General features: G+C 40.0%; 1 protein-coding gene across 1 annotated transcript in view; it reads left to right on the top strand.

Moving 5' to 3' along the window:
• The first annotated feature begins 1,226 nt into the window (after window positions 1–1,226).
• LOC141760002 (TLC domain-containing protein 4-B-like) overlaps window positions 1,227–16,394 on the top strand; it is a 20,042-nt gene continuing 4,874 nt past the window's right edge. Inside the window, exons 1-5 of the mRNA XM_074622589.1 lie at window positions 1,227–1,716; window positions 6,430–6,599; window positions 9,019–9,108; window positions 10,853–10,911; window positions 11,498–11,592. Coding sequence (XP_074478690.1) covers window positions 6,445–6,599; window positions 9,019–9,108; window positions 10,853–10,911; window positions 11,498–11,592 — 399 coding nt within the window. The 5' untranslated portion in view covers window positions 1,227–1,716; window positions 6,430–6,444. The remainder of the gene's footprint in view (window positions 1,717–6,429; window positions 6,600–9,018; window positions 9,109–10,852; window positions 10,912–11,497; window positions 11,593–16,394) is intronic.

Genomic DNA, 16,394 nt, shown 5'->3' with positions numbered 1-16,394 from the left:
GGCTGACATCTGAGGAGGGACCAGTGGCTTAATAAGACACTGGGAGTTGAAACTGCTGTTGTATGTTTTCTAATACTCCCCTTTGTCCTTGAATGTAGCCTCTCATTGAATTACAACCCATTACAGCCTCTGATGCTTTGTCACCAATTCTCATACAGTAGCCTAATAATCGTGCATGCCTGGGCCACTCAGTAGGCCATGCAGACTGTGACAAATATATGACAAAATGATGATGACAGTAAAGGGCTCGATTTAAAGCTGCAGTGGGTAGAAATGGAGCAAATTAAAAAAAGTTATTTTTATAAAACGGTCATTATATCCTGACAGTAGTGCATGAGACAGGTAGTCTAAAAGAATCATGTGTCCTTCGGTGTCCTTCGGTGCTCCTTATGGCATCTGCAAGATTTGACAGACTGGAGGAAAACGACCTATCAGAGCCGAACTGGAGCCTGCCGTCTCTGAGCAGCTGTCAATCACTCACGAACTCTAAACCAAACGGTCAAACTAGGCAGCGCTGATCAAATATTAATAAATATTCTGTTACTGTAATGCCTATTTCTCCTGTAAAAATGTTTTTAGAATCATCTTGTAATGTACTGTTAAGCTGTAAAATGAGTGTTTGCTCCAGCTGGTGTGCGGTGCTTGGTATTTCCTCAACATATGGCTGCCAGGTCAGAAAACTCCGGTTTCCTCCGGTGCTCCTAATGGCATCTGCAATATTTCACAGACCGCAGGAAAACAACCAATCAGAGCCGAGCTGGAGCCTTGCCGTCTCTGAGCAGCTGTCAATCAATCGCAAACTCCAAATATGAATCAATATTCTGTTACTGTAATGCCTATTTCTCACATAAAATATTTTCAGAAACACCTTACTGTTTAGCTGTAAAATGAGAAAGTTTGTGACCCGTCATGTTGAGATCAGCTGAGGAAATACCAAGCACCGCCCACCAGCCGGAGCACAGCCAATAAGAACGCTCTCTCTGAAATGACCTGTGATTGGCCAAAGTCTCCCTTTACAGGCTACATTTTTTAAATCCTGAAAACAGAGCCATACATAAGTCTAATTTTATCTCAGAAGACTTGAATTACAATATGCTGAAAGATGGACTTTTTGCCCAATGATGCCAAAAACATACTGCCTATACCTACCTCCACTTTAAAAGCCTTCATGGGGTTCATTCATTGATACTGAGCACCAGTAGGCTGCTGTCTGCTGTGTGATTTACTCCGGATCAGTTCAACAAGGCTATAAATAGACACAGTGAGTGTTCTTGGGCAGACTCACTGTGTGCATGTAGTGTGTGCATGTATCTTTAAGAATTCAGCTGTAATATGAGCTACATATAGCAGAGAGAGAGACAGAGAGAGAGAGAGAGAGAGACACACACACCAACACCCTCCATCGTTTCTGTAATCGAGCGTCGAGCTGCCTGATCTGCACCCCTGGCTGCACGTTTCATGTGCGGATGGGATTGGCGGTAAACACCGCAGTAAAGCTGGTGGAGAGGAGGACACGGAGCTCCAGTTGTTAGCAGCGTGTGTGTGTGTGTGGAGCAAAGAAGCAAAGAGGCCGGGCTTCGTCTTGTTTATCCTAAAAAATGCCTCTCCATGACTGTGGCTTTGACTCAACACCACACACAGCTTCACTATCGACCCTGGAAGCCATAACCAGCTGAGAGGAGAGAGGCGAGAAATCATCTTAATGAACGTCACAAGGTAGGTGCATCATATTCCCATATATATATATATATCTGGTACACAGACTAGGCCAGTGTTATTTGTTTTTCCTTACATGTTACAGCAGCTGTGTGAGCAGGCAATGCGGCGTGAATTGGCCTTGAATATGTGTGTTGTTGTTATATCTAAAATGCCTCCATGACGCTTGGTTTGATATGACATGTTTTGCTATTGATTGTGCGCCTTTAATATAGCATCTTTATTAAATGATGCACATAGCTTATGAGTTATTTTCGTGGAGGCTATCGTTTCCTCTTACGCAAGCGCATTTTAACCTCCACAGTTGTTTATAAATAAAGCAGGCAAAGCAGTCTTCCAAGAAAAACCTGTTTTTTTAAAGTGGGAATTAGACATCATACAAATTAAACCAGGCCTATATTTTAAAGGCAGGCCTAAATATGCCATGCTCTATCCGAATGGTTGACAATAATAAACCTGAATAACAATGCTTGTGTCTGTTGTGATGCCTTGTTGTGATGAGTCTTGTGTTTGTCACCACTGGTCTTTCTTGAATTAAAGCAGCAGTAGGCAGAATGTTTTTTTGTCATCATTGAGGCTAAAAATTCCCATAATAACCTTTCAGCATTTTGTAATTCAAGTGTTCTGAGAGAAGACTTCTGCACCTCTGTTTTCAGGCTTTAAAAAAAAAATCGATATCACCCCTGACAGGAGACTTTGGCCAATCACAGGTCATTTCAGAGAGAGAGAGCGTTCCTATTGGCTGTTCATTCAACCGGCTGTCAATCGGTCGCAAACTGTCAAACCAAGGCCTATGGAAAGGAGGCTGGGTCACGGGCGGACATGGGTCTTGGGGTATGGGGTATAACACATGCGCCGTGTAACTGAAGGTCGTGCGTTGTGATTGGCTCAATTTCGCAGACCAGATTTGACTGTGCATGTGTTGTACCCCCAAAGATATGACGCGTGACCCAGCCTCCTTTCCATAGGCCTTGTGTCAAATTAGGCAGTGCTGATCAAATATGAATTAATATTCTGTTACTATAATGCCTATTTCTTGTCTCAAATGTTTTCAGAAACATCCTGTAGTGTACTGTTTAGCTGTAAAATGAGAAAGTTTGCTCCGGCTGGTGGGCGGTGCTTGGTATTTCCTCAACTGATCTCAATAGTGAGGCTGCCAGGTCACAAACTTTCTCATTTTACAACTAAACTGTACACTACAAGATGTTTCTGAGAACATTTGAGAACAGAAATAGGCATTACAGCAACAGAATATTGATTCATATTTGATCAGCGCTGCCTAGTTTGATCGTTGGATTGGAGTTCAAGAGTGATTGACAGCTGCTCAGAGACAGCAAGGCTCCAGCTCGGCTCTGACTGGTTGTTTTCCTCTGGTCTGTCAAATCTTACAGATGCCATTAGGAGCACCGGAGGACACAGATTAGATAGATTTTCAGATTACCTGACTCATGCACTACTGTCATGATGTAGTGACTATTTTATCAAAAAAAACGTTTTAATCATGTTTGCTCCAATTCTACCTAATTCAGCTTTAAGGGCATAACAAAAACCAGCCCTCTCACAGCTTAACAGATTTGCCAGGAAGTGTGTAAGCAGCTCATTAGAACCACATTCACTGTTTATTGTCTGTGGTTCCAAAATATTTGCTAAAAGAAAACCACACTTGGCTCGACAAATGTGTTTGTTAAAAAGCAGTGAGAGAGGCTATATACGCTAGAAGTGCGTGCAGCGTGGCGCTTCAGCTGTTTCCGTTCTGTATCCTTAAGTCGACCTCTGTAACCATTATACCCTTGGCAACAGGATCCTGCATGGGAACTTGCAGAACGCAAACATGTGTGCACCTAAAACAATCTGCACTTGGAATGTATGGCTGAAGGTTTAGCCATACAGTTAAAAATACCAGTATGGACTCTTGAAGTAGTACCCCTCTTATAACAGAAGTCTTTTTGCCTTGCAGCATGCTACATTAAAGCACTTGCACTCACTGCCCCACTAATGCATTACAGACAGGTCAAAGGAGTGGTCTCTTTGGAATTGGCCTTTCAGGTCCCTGGTGACTTTTTCTTGGCTAAAGTGTCTCAGCGAGGTACACTGTTTGTCCTCGAGCATTCCTTTGGTGTAACGCAGGAAACGAAGGCAGGTATAAAAATCACCAAGGCCGGAGCTCCCGGGAGTGAGATGTGTGTGTGTTTTTTTATGTGCCTGTTCTGGGAGATAGTCTGTTCTTTTGCTCGGGCGATTCAAATAATGCCTTTTAAAGTTAACTGACTTGGCCTCGTACCAAGAGCTGGCACAGTCAAATCAGTCCATATGCAAATAGCTCCAGGCGACACTCATAAAACAGTTCAGCGGTGTCGACTCACAGAGTGGCTGCAGTGGACCTCTCTGTCGCTGACATACATTTACTGGCTACAGGCCAGCGTGCACGCAGGGCTGCTCGTTTTGGATCTTTATTGTGTTACAGAGAACAGTCACTTTTGATCCCAATATATAGATATGACGAAATTGATTTTTGGGTTGCTTTAGACCATTGTGCAGAGTTGTACTACACGTAAAGTTAGATTTTGAGTTTAATTATGAGTCAATATGAAATTGATTTTATTGAACCATCCCATGCTGATCTCCCTTTATACCATGTACCGTATCTGATTTTCCAACACGTGACTGACCTGTGTTCACTTACGGATGCTCTTACAACAAAGCTGCGATACCAGTTTTCCCGTAACCGCCTACAATATAAAAAGTACGGAAATATTAGCCTGTAGTACAGCTGTGAGATATATCTATTAAATGTTGCTATTGTGATGGTGATTTCTACTTGTGTGGTCATATCGAGAGTTTTTGTAAATGTCTTAAAAAAACACCAGTTGACATTCCAAAACTATTGTCATGATGTGATTTGTTTTCATTCTAAGATGAGAGAGCAAACAAGTTTTTTGGAGCGCAGTGAAAATGTTGTTGGTGTACATGTCAACCATTAACCGTGAACACAACAGTTGTGTACGTGTCTCGGGAGCATGATGTACCAAAGTTTGGTTGTTCTGTATCTGGACATCTCTGATACGCAGTGATTAGACCGGAGGATGGTCCCAGTTTCGCTCGATATTAAGTCCTTTGAAGTGGGCGTGTACTTGATTTGATATGACTAATCAGGTTATCATTGTGTTGTTGATCAAACCGCACACGCTCGTGGATGCCAACATCAGTCTCTGGTGCATGGTCGCTTTAATTGCCTTGTGTACTTTGTTCTGTGTTTAAAACAACAACATGTAGCTTCCGGTGAGACATAAATAAAATATATAGCGTTTGCAAGCTCTTACAGACAGGTGTGTGTGTGTGTGTGCATCCAGGAAGCTCTTTACAAGTAGCTCTGAAAGGGCCATTACATTTCCACTCAGTAACAGTGGATGTACAGTGGATGTTAATGTGAAGACACACTCTTCTTTGCAATACACTAAGGGAAACTCTGGGTTTTGTGTCACTCCAAATGCAGTTGCCTCGCACATCCTGTAACTTTGGTTTGAGTTGTAAAGTAGGACACTGACTTTTTTGATATATAGGTCACTGATACTTGGGTGTGTTTTTTTTTTTTTTTTGAGGCAAGGAAAGGAAAGTCCAAAACGCACATTCTTAGCGGTAGTGTACTTGGTAGTAGATACAGTAAATGAGCTTACCCATTTTTGTTGTAGAGCTCTGAGTTTCCTGGGAAAGGAGGTGCGAATGTGGTTTCAGCTCACAGATGGTGTGTTTTGATATGTTTGTCTTCTGTCTGAAGAGCCACACTTCCTCTGTAAATAGACCCAGGAAGCAATACATCAGCTTGTCTTAATGCATTTCGTCAGCCAGTTTTTGGTAGGGCTGCACGATTTATGTCCAAAATGATGATTATTTTCATCAATATGGAGATAATGATTATTTATCACAATTATTCATTGATTTTAGGGACACAATATTTTTATTGCCCTTTAACATTTAAATAAACTTAGCACTGTTTTCACTTCCATGCTGTGCTACATCCCTGTTAATGTACACATTAGGGCTGCACGATGTTGGAAAAAACTCACATTGCAATATTTTTTTGTCAGCTATAAATATTGCAATATGAAAAAATACAGGAATATTCACCCTACCCCTTTGTTAGCTACATTTTAAGGTTAAATGCTTCAATTTGGCGCATTTCGAGAGCAAAGTTAGCAACAATAAAAGCTAGATAAATAATTTGATGCTCTTAATTTAATCATAAACACATTGGTTGTATAGATAATATATATACCCAAAAGTGAAGCCAGTTTAGGATATGCTGCAGCGTTTCTTATGAGCAGAACACGCATTTTAAACGTCAATATCATAGGCGATCATGTTCATTTAATTGTGGGAAGCCAAAATTGTGATCTTGATTATTGTTCGATTAATTGTGCGGCCCTAGTTTTTGGTAGAGGCTCTAAAGACATAAAGAAGACTGATCAGACAGACTGCGTTTTGCAGTTTACTGCATCTTATTGTTTTATTTGTTGCTAGGCAACCACCAATAATTACAAAAAAGCCGCCCCTGGCTGCTATAACAATCTCCGTCTCATCGGGGCCTAAAGGGGCTGCTACTGTCAGGTGCGATTTCTCTGATTCATTGTAGTTGTTTTTCAGAGTATTGTAATGAAACAACTGAGCATGTCTTCTTTCTAACCTTGACCTCCTTTTATCTCCGTCCTCCCACAGTGGGGTTGGGTGGCCATGGACCCATTCAGCCTGCTCATTCTCACCATCTCGGTGACCAGTTTCTTCACCTTCCAGTGGCTCTTCCACACAGTCAGCCCCTGGATGTCGATACGCATCAGCCGCGGCTTCCTCAGCCTCAGTGACAAGCAGAAGGTGGAATGGAACTCAAGGTGACCTGAAATGCAAGACACGACATATCCGTGACATATACTTAGGATCGTGACGACAGAGAGTGTGACACTGCTCTCAGTTCAGATGTTGGCCAGTGGGGGGGTTTGTTTCACTCAACCAACACATTTCACACAGATACACTGCTCATTAGTAGGATGCATTATGTATTTTTCAATGTTTACTCCACATGCCGCTGTTTCAAGGTGCCTGCAGCAGGATGGAAACTCAGTGGAACTGAGTTCTTTTTTTCACCCTTACTTCTGCTGTGCTTTTTGTCAATTTAACCTCATCATTTTAACATTTATCAAATGCCTATCTCAGACTGACAGAATAAAACTGCTTTTTACAGATAGTAAAGCTTTAAAACCCTCCTGTTGCTATCGTTCCTATCTAAAGCAATAATACACTATTTCATCAGTCAAAGTGAACAGACAAGTGGGAATGCTTCAGGGACACAGTGTCCATGATGATGAGCAGACAATCTGATCAAACAACAACCAAGTGTCATCTGTCATGTTGCTGTTTTATCTGCTAACTTGTTATGGGAACATTGCAGATACTGGCTAGAACAACTAGATCGGAGCGAGAAGATGGAGTGTGATGAATAAGACAGACAGGCTGCTGTGATCTTAAAGAGGACCTATTGTGCTTTTGTGCTTTTTCCCTTTGCTTTAGTGTGTTATATATATTTTTGTGCATGTAAAATTTCTGCAAAGTTACAAAAACCCAAAGTCCAGCCAAAGGGAGTTACTCTCCACCACAGAAACACTGCTCCTGAACTGCCTGAAATGGCTTGATTGAAGTCCCGCCTTTTCTTCCGTAACGTGGTGATGTCACCAAGTAACACATTTGCATAATACCTGCCTAGTGGCTAGTTTGGCAAGCTCTCAACCAAAGCTAGTTAGAGGGGAGCTAGAGCAGAGTCCGAAGAGTTCGGTTTGGTTGACCAATGACAACAGAGCAGGCCAGCTGACCAATCAGAGCGGACTAGGCTTTGTATGAGAAAAACTAGAATGGCACTTGGAGAGCGCAAACCTCCGCTCCCCTCTCCGTGCAGCTTGTGCCAGCATCCACATGTAATTTTGTTTATGTACAGATCAGCTGTATGTAGCGGAACATCGTAAAACACTTCATTCAAACTGGAATTGCGGACTTCTGGAGTAATCCTCCAAACAAACAAACCAACAAACAAACCAACGCCGATGAAAACACAACCTCCTTCCTAGGCCTTCGGCCTCGGCGGAGGTAATAAAGTGTTTTTTGAACATTAAAGCATGTAAACATTAGGGGTGTAAGAAAATATTGAGTATCGCGATATTATGTTTTGCGATACTGTATTGATTCTCAAAAGCACTATTGATTTTGAATTAATAGTTTACATGCAAAGATCAGCTCAGTCAGTACTTTTTTTCATTTGCAAAGAGATGCTCGCTCTCAGTGTATGCGCCCTCTCAAAGTAGTGCTATGATGTTGGATGTTACAGGGACTGTGATAAATGCAGATCTCACTGTTCTGATTGCATAAAAAAGTAAACTTTTTTTTACTCAGATTGTATGCACATGGTGGTGCGTTCTTTATACTATTACCTTTTTCCTAGAATTAGATTTTAAAAATCGCAATATATCGCTTTGCTTACGTTATCGCAATATATCGAATAGTAACCCCTGTATCATGATACATATTGTATGGCCAGATTCTTGCCAATACACAGCCGTAGTAAACACGTTCTAGTAGAAACCCAAAATACAAGTATGCACCTGAAAATAAGCATAAGAGGTCCTCTTTAAGCACTATGAAAACAGTGCAAAGCCATATTGTAGATTGAAGGTGGGCAGGAGTGTTTGAAGGGTTCCAGCAGGGGCCTACTCCAACTTGCATGAATCACTCATTTTCATTTTCTCTCATACTCTGTTTATTACTCATGAGAGCACTTGTGAAATTGAAATGGTCACATGGTTTATGAGCAAATGAAAATTAATGATTAGTGGAGATGGATCAAGGCTATGGGGATTCCCGTTGAGGCCCATGACTTTACGGATTCTACTGAAACAGTCTTACAGTCAGTGTGTCTGTCATGTGTCTTACTGACTGATTGCATAGAACTGTCTCACTGCCTCGATGACTGACTGGGACTGTGCGCCGCTCTGCCTGACCCTTCAGCAGTGTTTAATCTCTTAGTCTAATTGGTCTGAATCTGTGTGCAGTCGTGACAGGCAATCAGTTGATTCACTGCGAGTACTAAAAATTCAGCACTCCAAACCACAGAGCGGCTCCACGGCACCTTTCATGAATAAAGATAAATGCTCACTATTCCTTTGGCGAGCTTTATTGAACAGAGAATCTCTGACATGTGTCACTCAGTACTGCTCTTGTCGGACGGGTGTAGATCATTACCGCTGTTTTTGGTTTTCATTTCAGGACGGTGTCAACGTTTCACGCACTGTTGGTGGGAATCTTCTGTCTCTACATCTTGTTCTTTGATGATCCCGTCAATGAAGACCCAGTCTGGTGAGCATTTGGCTGTGAATCGCATGTTTTTAACTTTACTTTCCATATTTTCTTGGTAAATTTCTACAGTGTGTCAGCTTTTTTCACAAATGGCCAGATTTCTCCAGTCGTAGCTGAGAAACCGTAGGCTTGGCAGGTCTTTCAAGTTATGGACTTGAAGCGGGGTGCAAGGGGTTCTAGTAAGAGGGATTCTAGGTGTACAAAGAGTTTGGAGGTTGGTGTCTCTTTTTTACCCTTTCCAAAACCCTAAACACAAGTTTGAGCAAAAGTGTAAGGAATGGTTTAAACTATAGACTGTATATAAAGATCGACGACATGACAGCTCCCCTAAAGTGAAGCCAAAACATCTTGATTGCCCCCTGGTGGCTGGCTGCAGTATAGGTCATAAATCCTGCCTCCTCCATGTTAGCGGATGGGACATAGACCAAACTAAAAAGTCAAAGTACACTTCAAATAATTTTCCCCAAAGATGGTTTCTGTCATTTTAGGTAGTTCTTCTCTGGGGCAGCAGTAGCTCAGTCCATAGGGACTTGGCTTGGGAACCGGAGGGTGCCAGTTCACCTCCTGGGCACTGCCGTGGTGCCCTTGAACAAGGCACTGGCTCCCAAACTGCTCCCCGGGCGCTATATAAATTAGTAGCTGCCCACTACTCCTAATACTAGGATGGGTTGAATGCAGGGAGTACATTTCTCTGTGTGCTGTGCTTTGTGTGATAATAAAAGCTGATTTACATTTTAACATTTTTAAATTTTTAAATTTTTGCATTTTTGCATTTTATATTTACATTTACATTTGCATTCGCTGTACGATGTAAGTTCAAGTGTTAATTTTTCTGACAAGTTTGGTTTTAATTAGTTATTTGAGGCTATAAAAAGGGGGTTGGTCTGACTTTAACTTTCCATAACTGTCACTCGTCTGTGTAATAGAACGTGTGTCAATTTGATCATAAATGTACTAATAGAAATATTATGGTTAGTATATTATGGCTAGCCAAAATGTAATTGTCATGTTTTAATTACATTTGTATTCAGTGTACTGTGCTATAACCCTGTATCCTGTGCTACAAGAACAGTTCTGCTTTTTATTTCCATGTCTTCTACTACATGGATCATCAACTCAGGATTGACATGTAGCTTTAACTTCAGTCTCTTAGCATGATATTATGCATGTAGCCATCAAGTGCATGTTTAAGATCTTTTTTTCATGGTTCTCGTTTTAAATCAAGTTTTCTGGAATTATTATAAAGTTAACAGGAGACAGTGTTTTCAGCCAGCTCAAGGAGTTACACCTGGACTCAAGTTGATTAGATTTTGGTGTTCTAAGGTCAAATGTCAAGGTCACTGACCTCACATCTGTTCCATTCTCATGATATCTCGGGAACGCCTTAATCAAATTTCTTCAGATTTAGCACAAACGTCCACTTGGACTCAAGGATGAACCGATTTGATTTTGGTGGTCAAGGTCACTTACAGAACACGTTTTTGGCCATAACGCAATAATTCATATGCTAATCATGGCAATTTCACAATAAGATAAAATCATGAAGTGACGACATTTTGGACAGACATGGATGTAAACTGCAACTTGACTGGTTGGCGGAGGCATAAAACCGCAAGGCAGTAAATCTAGTTTGATACTACCGCTAGGAATCACACACAAGTCAGACATTTTCAACACATACACAGAGGGACGTTTAACATTTAATCACACAAACCCAGTAAAACGAAATGTATTTTCTCAATAGGGGAGATCCCACACTGGTGAAGACTAATGTTGCCATCACAACAGGCTACCTCATATCTGGTAAGAGAAACACACAGTTTACCCATGTAATGTTTGTGAAAATGAGACCAAAAGAACATGCATGTAATTGGTAGTAACATGTGATAAACTTAATGACTCACTTGAGTTTGGGCCCTTTTTTAAAGGTTACAGTAACTGTCTTTATACATACACCGTAAAAAACAATGCTCTCTTAAAAAAAAATGTTTTTATTTGAATCGATATGTTTTTGTTTATTAAAAATTAATTAAAATTTGAATGTATTCACAAAATTTAAGTACAAGTTAATTAAAGTGGTAATACAATCCCATCACTTCAGTTTAATTATATTAAGTAAATTCACTACATTTTTGTAATTTAAGGCACACAATTTTCTATATTTATTTTGTTTTGAATTAAGTTTATTTTATCATTAGATTTATTTCTATTTATATATATATATATATAATTTAAGTATAGGGAATGAATAGCAGAAAGAACACATTTTCAATTTACTAAAAAATAATATTTTTTTATTACTAAAATCACCTTTTTTTGTGTATTTCTAATATGTTGATTACATCAATGACTTGTCATTTCTGTTTTCCCCTGTACTTATGTTTTCCAGATCTGCTGCTAATATTTTACTATTGGAAGGCGATAGGCGACAAGTTTTTTGTAGTTCACCATCTGGCAGCGTTGTATGCTTACTACTATGTACTGGTGAGTGCCCTATTGTCCAATAGCAGAACATGCAGGCAAGATGGGAAGGAGACAACCAAGGGTGAACAGCTGTGCCCTGTCAAGCTCGGTCTTTTACCTAATTTAGCCACCGTTCAGTGAGTGTCCTTGACGGTCCATATGCTGCCATGCAGCTCTTAAAGGTTAGTTAAATACGCACAAGGCTAGGTCAGCAAGTGTGACAGGGGACCCCAGACTGTACAAACACATCAGAGAAGGAAACCTTATGGATTTTTAAAGTCCACCTCTTTGGCTTCTTCGCTTTCAGTGGAAGTGAAAAAAAAGTGCTATACAGAAAGTAATAGCACTAGTTGGTGAGTTACAGTATCAATTGCTGTATCTTTGTCCATGAGACATAGTGTGTTCCAGCAGGAGTCAATGAGATGTGCAAGTATTAAGTGGTTGCATTTTTTTTAACAACCTGGAAATGACCCATTTAAAAATAGTTTAAATGATGTCAGGATTGCAGGAAGAAGATTGATAATTGTAGGTCGCAAGTTTGTTTGACATTCCACTCAAGTTTAGCGATGGTTAGAGCTGCTCTGTAAAAGCCTTCTCATCAAAAGAACATGATGGTTGCCTCTCGTAACACACCAAATCAGCTATTTGGATTGAAGTTGGGCCAAAGAAATTCTTAGTCGATTAACACTCGAACGATTTTGACGACTAATCAGTTAGTTTATTTAATCAACACATCTGTAAAATTGAGTTTCTCCACAAAGAATCACAGAAAAGCACCAATTTAAATTAGGGCTGTCAGTTGATTAGAATATTTAATCGCAGTTAATCGCATAATTGTCCATAGTTAATCGCGATTAATTGCAAATTAATCACACATTTTTCCATCCGTTCAAAATGTACCTAAAAGGAAGATTTGTCAAGTATTTAATAGTCTTATCAACATGGGAGTGGCTTGCTTTATGCAAATATATGTATATATTTATTATCGGAAATCAATTAACAACACAAGACAATGACAAATATTGTCCAGAAACCCTCACAGGTACTCGTGGGTACAGATAAAATCCATTTTCATTCACATATCTTGAGGTCAGAGGTCAAGGGTCCCCTTTGAAAATGGCCATGCCAGTTTTTTATTCCTCAGGTTTTCTAATTTCATATGATGCCAGTATCTTCACTAGCTTTAAAACTGAACATGCCAAAACCTAAAAACTGCAAGTGGCGTTAATATGTTAAAGAAATTAGTGCTGTTAAAACAAATTTGCGTTAACACATTATCATCGCGTTACCTTTGACAGCCCTACTTTAAACCTTGTGTTTACCAGAGATGTGCTCATAAGATTCTTGGAAATAAGTCATTCAGCATGAAAAAAGCATAAAAAACGACAAATCGACTAAAGAAATCTTTGTCCAAAGCGACCGATTAGTCGACTAAGAGGGGGCAGCCCTGGTGTGAAGGCTTTATTAGTGTCGTTCTGTATCATTTTTTAAGAAATCAGCTGTGGGTATTGACATTAGACTGATAATAATTTCACAACTCATCTGAAGTACTGCTTATCGCTCCACTGCTAGTATACAGTTGGCTGTTATCTAGATATGGAGACAGGTTAGTGCACTCAGCGTTTATGGGCAGTGCTGTTCACTCTTGGTTCAATCTGAAACCCTCTAGGTCGCCAGGACCTGTTGATGATTATTATGGAAATGAATGACTATGGTATTTTTTGCATGGAATGCTCAATGATGGTACTGGCTGATGACCGCCCCCCCCCCCACCCCCCTCCTCCTCACCTTGCCCTTACAATTTCTGTGCTTTCTGTTTGTTTTACTGAACCCCCCCCCCCCCTCTTTAATGCTGTGTGAATCTGACGTATAAGCTGAACTTCTCTGAGCTTAGCACAGCTGAATGCTAAACTGTAACCACTGTGTGCATGCTTGCAGTTCTGAAGCATTCTACACAGACAGGGCTCCTTCTCTTGTTGCTGTGCATGCCAAAAAAAACAGTATTTAACTCTCTTAATTACCTCCTTGCCTATCTATATTACCTTTCCGCCTGTCTGTTTTTGTGCCAGAGCCTAGTTCTGCCTCTTCTCTCTCTTCCTTACACTTCTCCTGAGATTCCCCCGATGAGGGAAAACAAATAATGTCCTCCATTTGAGCCCCAAGATCATAGTGCATCGCCAGATAGTTGAATGTATTCTGTCAGATGCACTCTGAGGTTGAAGATACCCATTTTATTCTAGTTAAGCAAACTAACAGGGAATTCCCTTACAATACACGCTCTGTATTTTCCATATAGAGGGATATGCAAAAGGACATTCAGTGTGCATTGCTCTGCCTGAGTCCCCATAGTTTATTCTTGGATTTAACCTTTTTTACGTTGCCATTGGCAAGTGATTATGAAATCTTGGTAAAAAGCAGTTAATGCACAATGGACATTTGGTTTCGACCACATGTTTAGTGTAAAAGCTGCAGTCCAGATTTACATTTTATCTACATTCCAGTCACTGGCTGGATTTACAGATTCTTTAATGTGACACGTATCATATTAGCATCCTTTGTCTGTCTTCATTGCATTGATAATGAGGAATATTCCACATCTCTGTGTCTAAACAGATGTGTCACATCGTTGGAATACAAATCTGATTCACTGTAAATCCAGCCTTTCGTTTTGGAGAAACAGAGCAAGGCCCCCTGTATCTAAAACGCTTGGATAAGTGAGCCGAAGTAGGCCATACTGTTACTGGACACTCATGACTGTTTCCTCAGACTAGATCTGAAATTCATGCGGGATAACAGAATGAATGCTCCGCGTGGGAGAAAACACATTACCGTAGCCGTATTACATTTGCGGTAAAACCACAATAAAAAGTGGTTAACCCTTGATGTCATTTATTTTCATTTGATTTAGTTGTGTACCCGGTTAAATGTGTCATATGCTGTCTTATTAGTTAATGTGTTGGGGTGTATTTATGTGGAAGTTTTCATGTTAAATACACAAATACGAATATTAAACCCTGAGGCACACAGCCAAATTAAGGCCTAATTGAATCGTTTGGAAGCCTGTATTTAAATTCAAATCAGCTTAATGCTATGAGCTTGTTGTTTTGATTATTGATTATTAATCAGTCACTAATGGCTTGGTCGAAACAGTGTTCAAGTAATTGTTTGATTTTTTGAATAGCATAATGTGTATTTTGTGTGTGTTTTTCAGCTTAATCAAAAATGTGTAAATATTAGATGCATGCTTTCTTCTCAGTGTTCTAAGTGTTGCTTCTTATTTGCTTCCCATCGTGGTGGCATCTTTTTTTTTTAATTTTCTTCTAATATATCTGTCTGTCTGTCTCTGTGTCCTCCGCTGATTTTTAACATAAATAGCCCCTCTTCAAACCCTACATGCAAAAAAAACATCAAGTCGGATTGTGTCATCCCCGTTCATGCAAAAACTACCAAAAGGGTTGTGTGTCATTTTTAGAAACCCAGAGCAGGTCTTGATCTAGATGGGGGAGGACTTCCCTATTTCCTGTCTTGTCTGCTACTATTGCTGTTGTGTTGCACTGAGCAGATATGATGCCCAGTCACAGTATGGACTTACCAGTTCCTAGAGGTACTAGCATGCTCATGCTAAGTAGAACGTTCACATCATACGGTACAAAAACTGATGCAAAATGCAGATGTGCCCTGTTTGTGTCACATAGTAAGTATGTTTTAATGACCAGCTTTTGTTTCAGCGCTGACGGTAAGTCTTTTACACGCCGTAGAAGCCGGGCCGCTAGCCAAATAACCCTGAGTTTAAAGATCTTTGTGGGTCTTTTTAGTGAAATTGAATGCTGTGATTTTTATCTTAATTTTGAGTTCAACTTATGTTCTGAATTTGAACTTATTTAAGATGCAAATCACAGCACTCAGTCTCTGTAATGTAGTCAGAACACTTCTTTCAAATTTATTTGGCTACACCATTTTAGTCTGAGTGCTTGATGTTCAAAATTTGATGTAGCAAGGTAGGCCGGGTCAAGATTGTGTGTCCTGAAAACATCTTGGTTGTAAGATCATCTTCATTCTATTTAATAGCAACTGACAATTGTGCAATTGGAATAATAAAGGCATTTAAGCTTATCTTATAGTAGGATCACTCACTTTATAGTGGCTTCTGTCAAGCACTCATAATTCAGCTCTGAGCTCAGGTACAAACCTGCTGAAGATGATCTCATACAACATCATGGAATTCAGGCCCTGATCTTCTGAACAAGGAGATGTTTGGCAGTTAAAATATATCGCTTTTTACTCTGCATGGCTTCTGGTTGCTCCTTTTTAAATAGTGGCTGGCTGAATGTACTGAATGTATGTATGGTTGTACATATCATATGTATCAAAGCCTGTGCTGTGTACCTTTTTAAATATTGAGATGTTATCCGGATGAATTTGACGTGCTGTGTGGTCTTTACAGTATGAAAAGACATAAAATGTGGGTTAGAAGTAGTTAGCATCGTTTGGTGTAAGGATGCATTAATGATTACCTCAATAAATGCAAAAATGCTTCACTTGATGAGGCAATTTTTGCATGTTGCCTTTTGTATTTAGATTTTTAAGGGGTATATGATCAAGATGTTGTTGCTAATTCACTTTAGTATTTTGACACCTTATATGAGGCAAAATCATATTGTCTCACTAGAAGTGAGCCCAGTTTTGGTTGGTAAATCGCTCTCTCTAGTGCTTTCGCCTAGGCAGTTACTGGCCATATTTCCATTAAATTTGACGTTAAAGGGAAAATTTGCCACCTTTTTAATTTGGGTGTCCAATCAGTGTTGATGGTAAATGTATTCGAT

Source organism: Sebastes fasciatus, chromosome 21 (assembly GCF_043250625.1).
Source record: "Sebastes fasciatus isolate fSebFas1 chromosome 21, fSebFas1.pri, whole genome shotgun sequence".
NCBI lineage: Eukaryota > Metazoa > Chordata > Actinopteri > Perciformes > Sebastidae > Sebastes > Sebastes fasciatus.
This window is presented reverse-complemented; position numbering and strand designations above follow the sequence as displayed.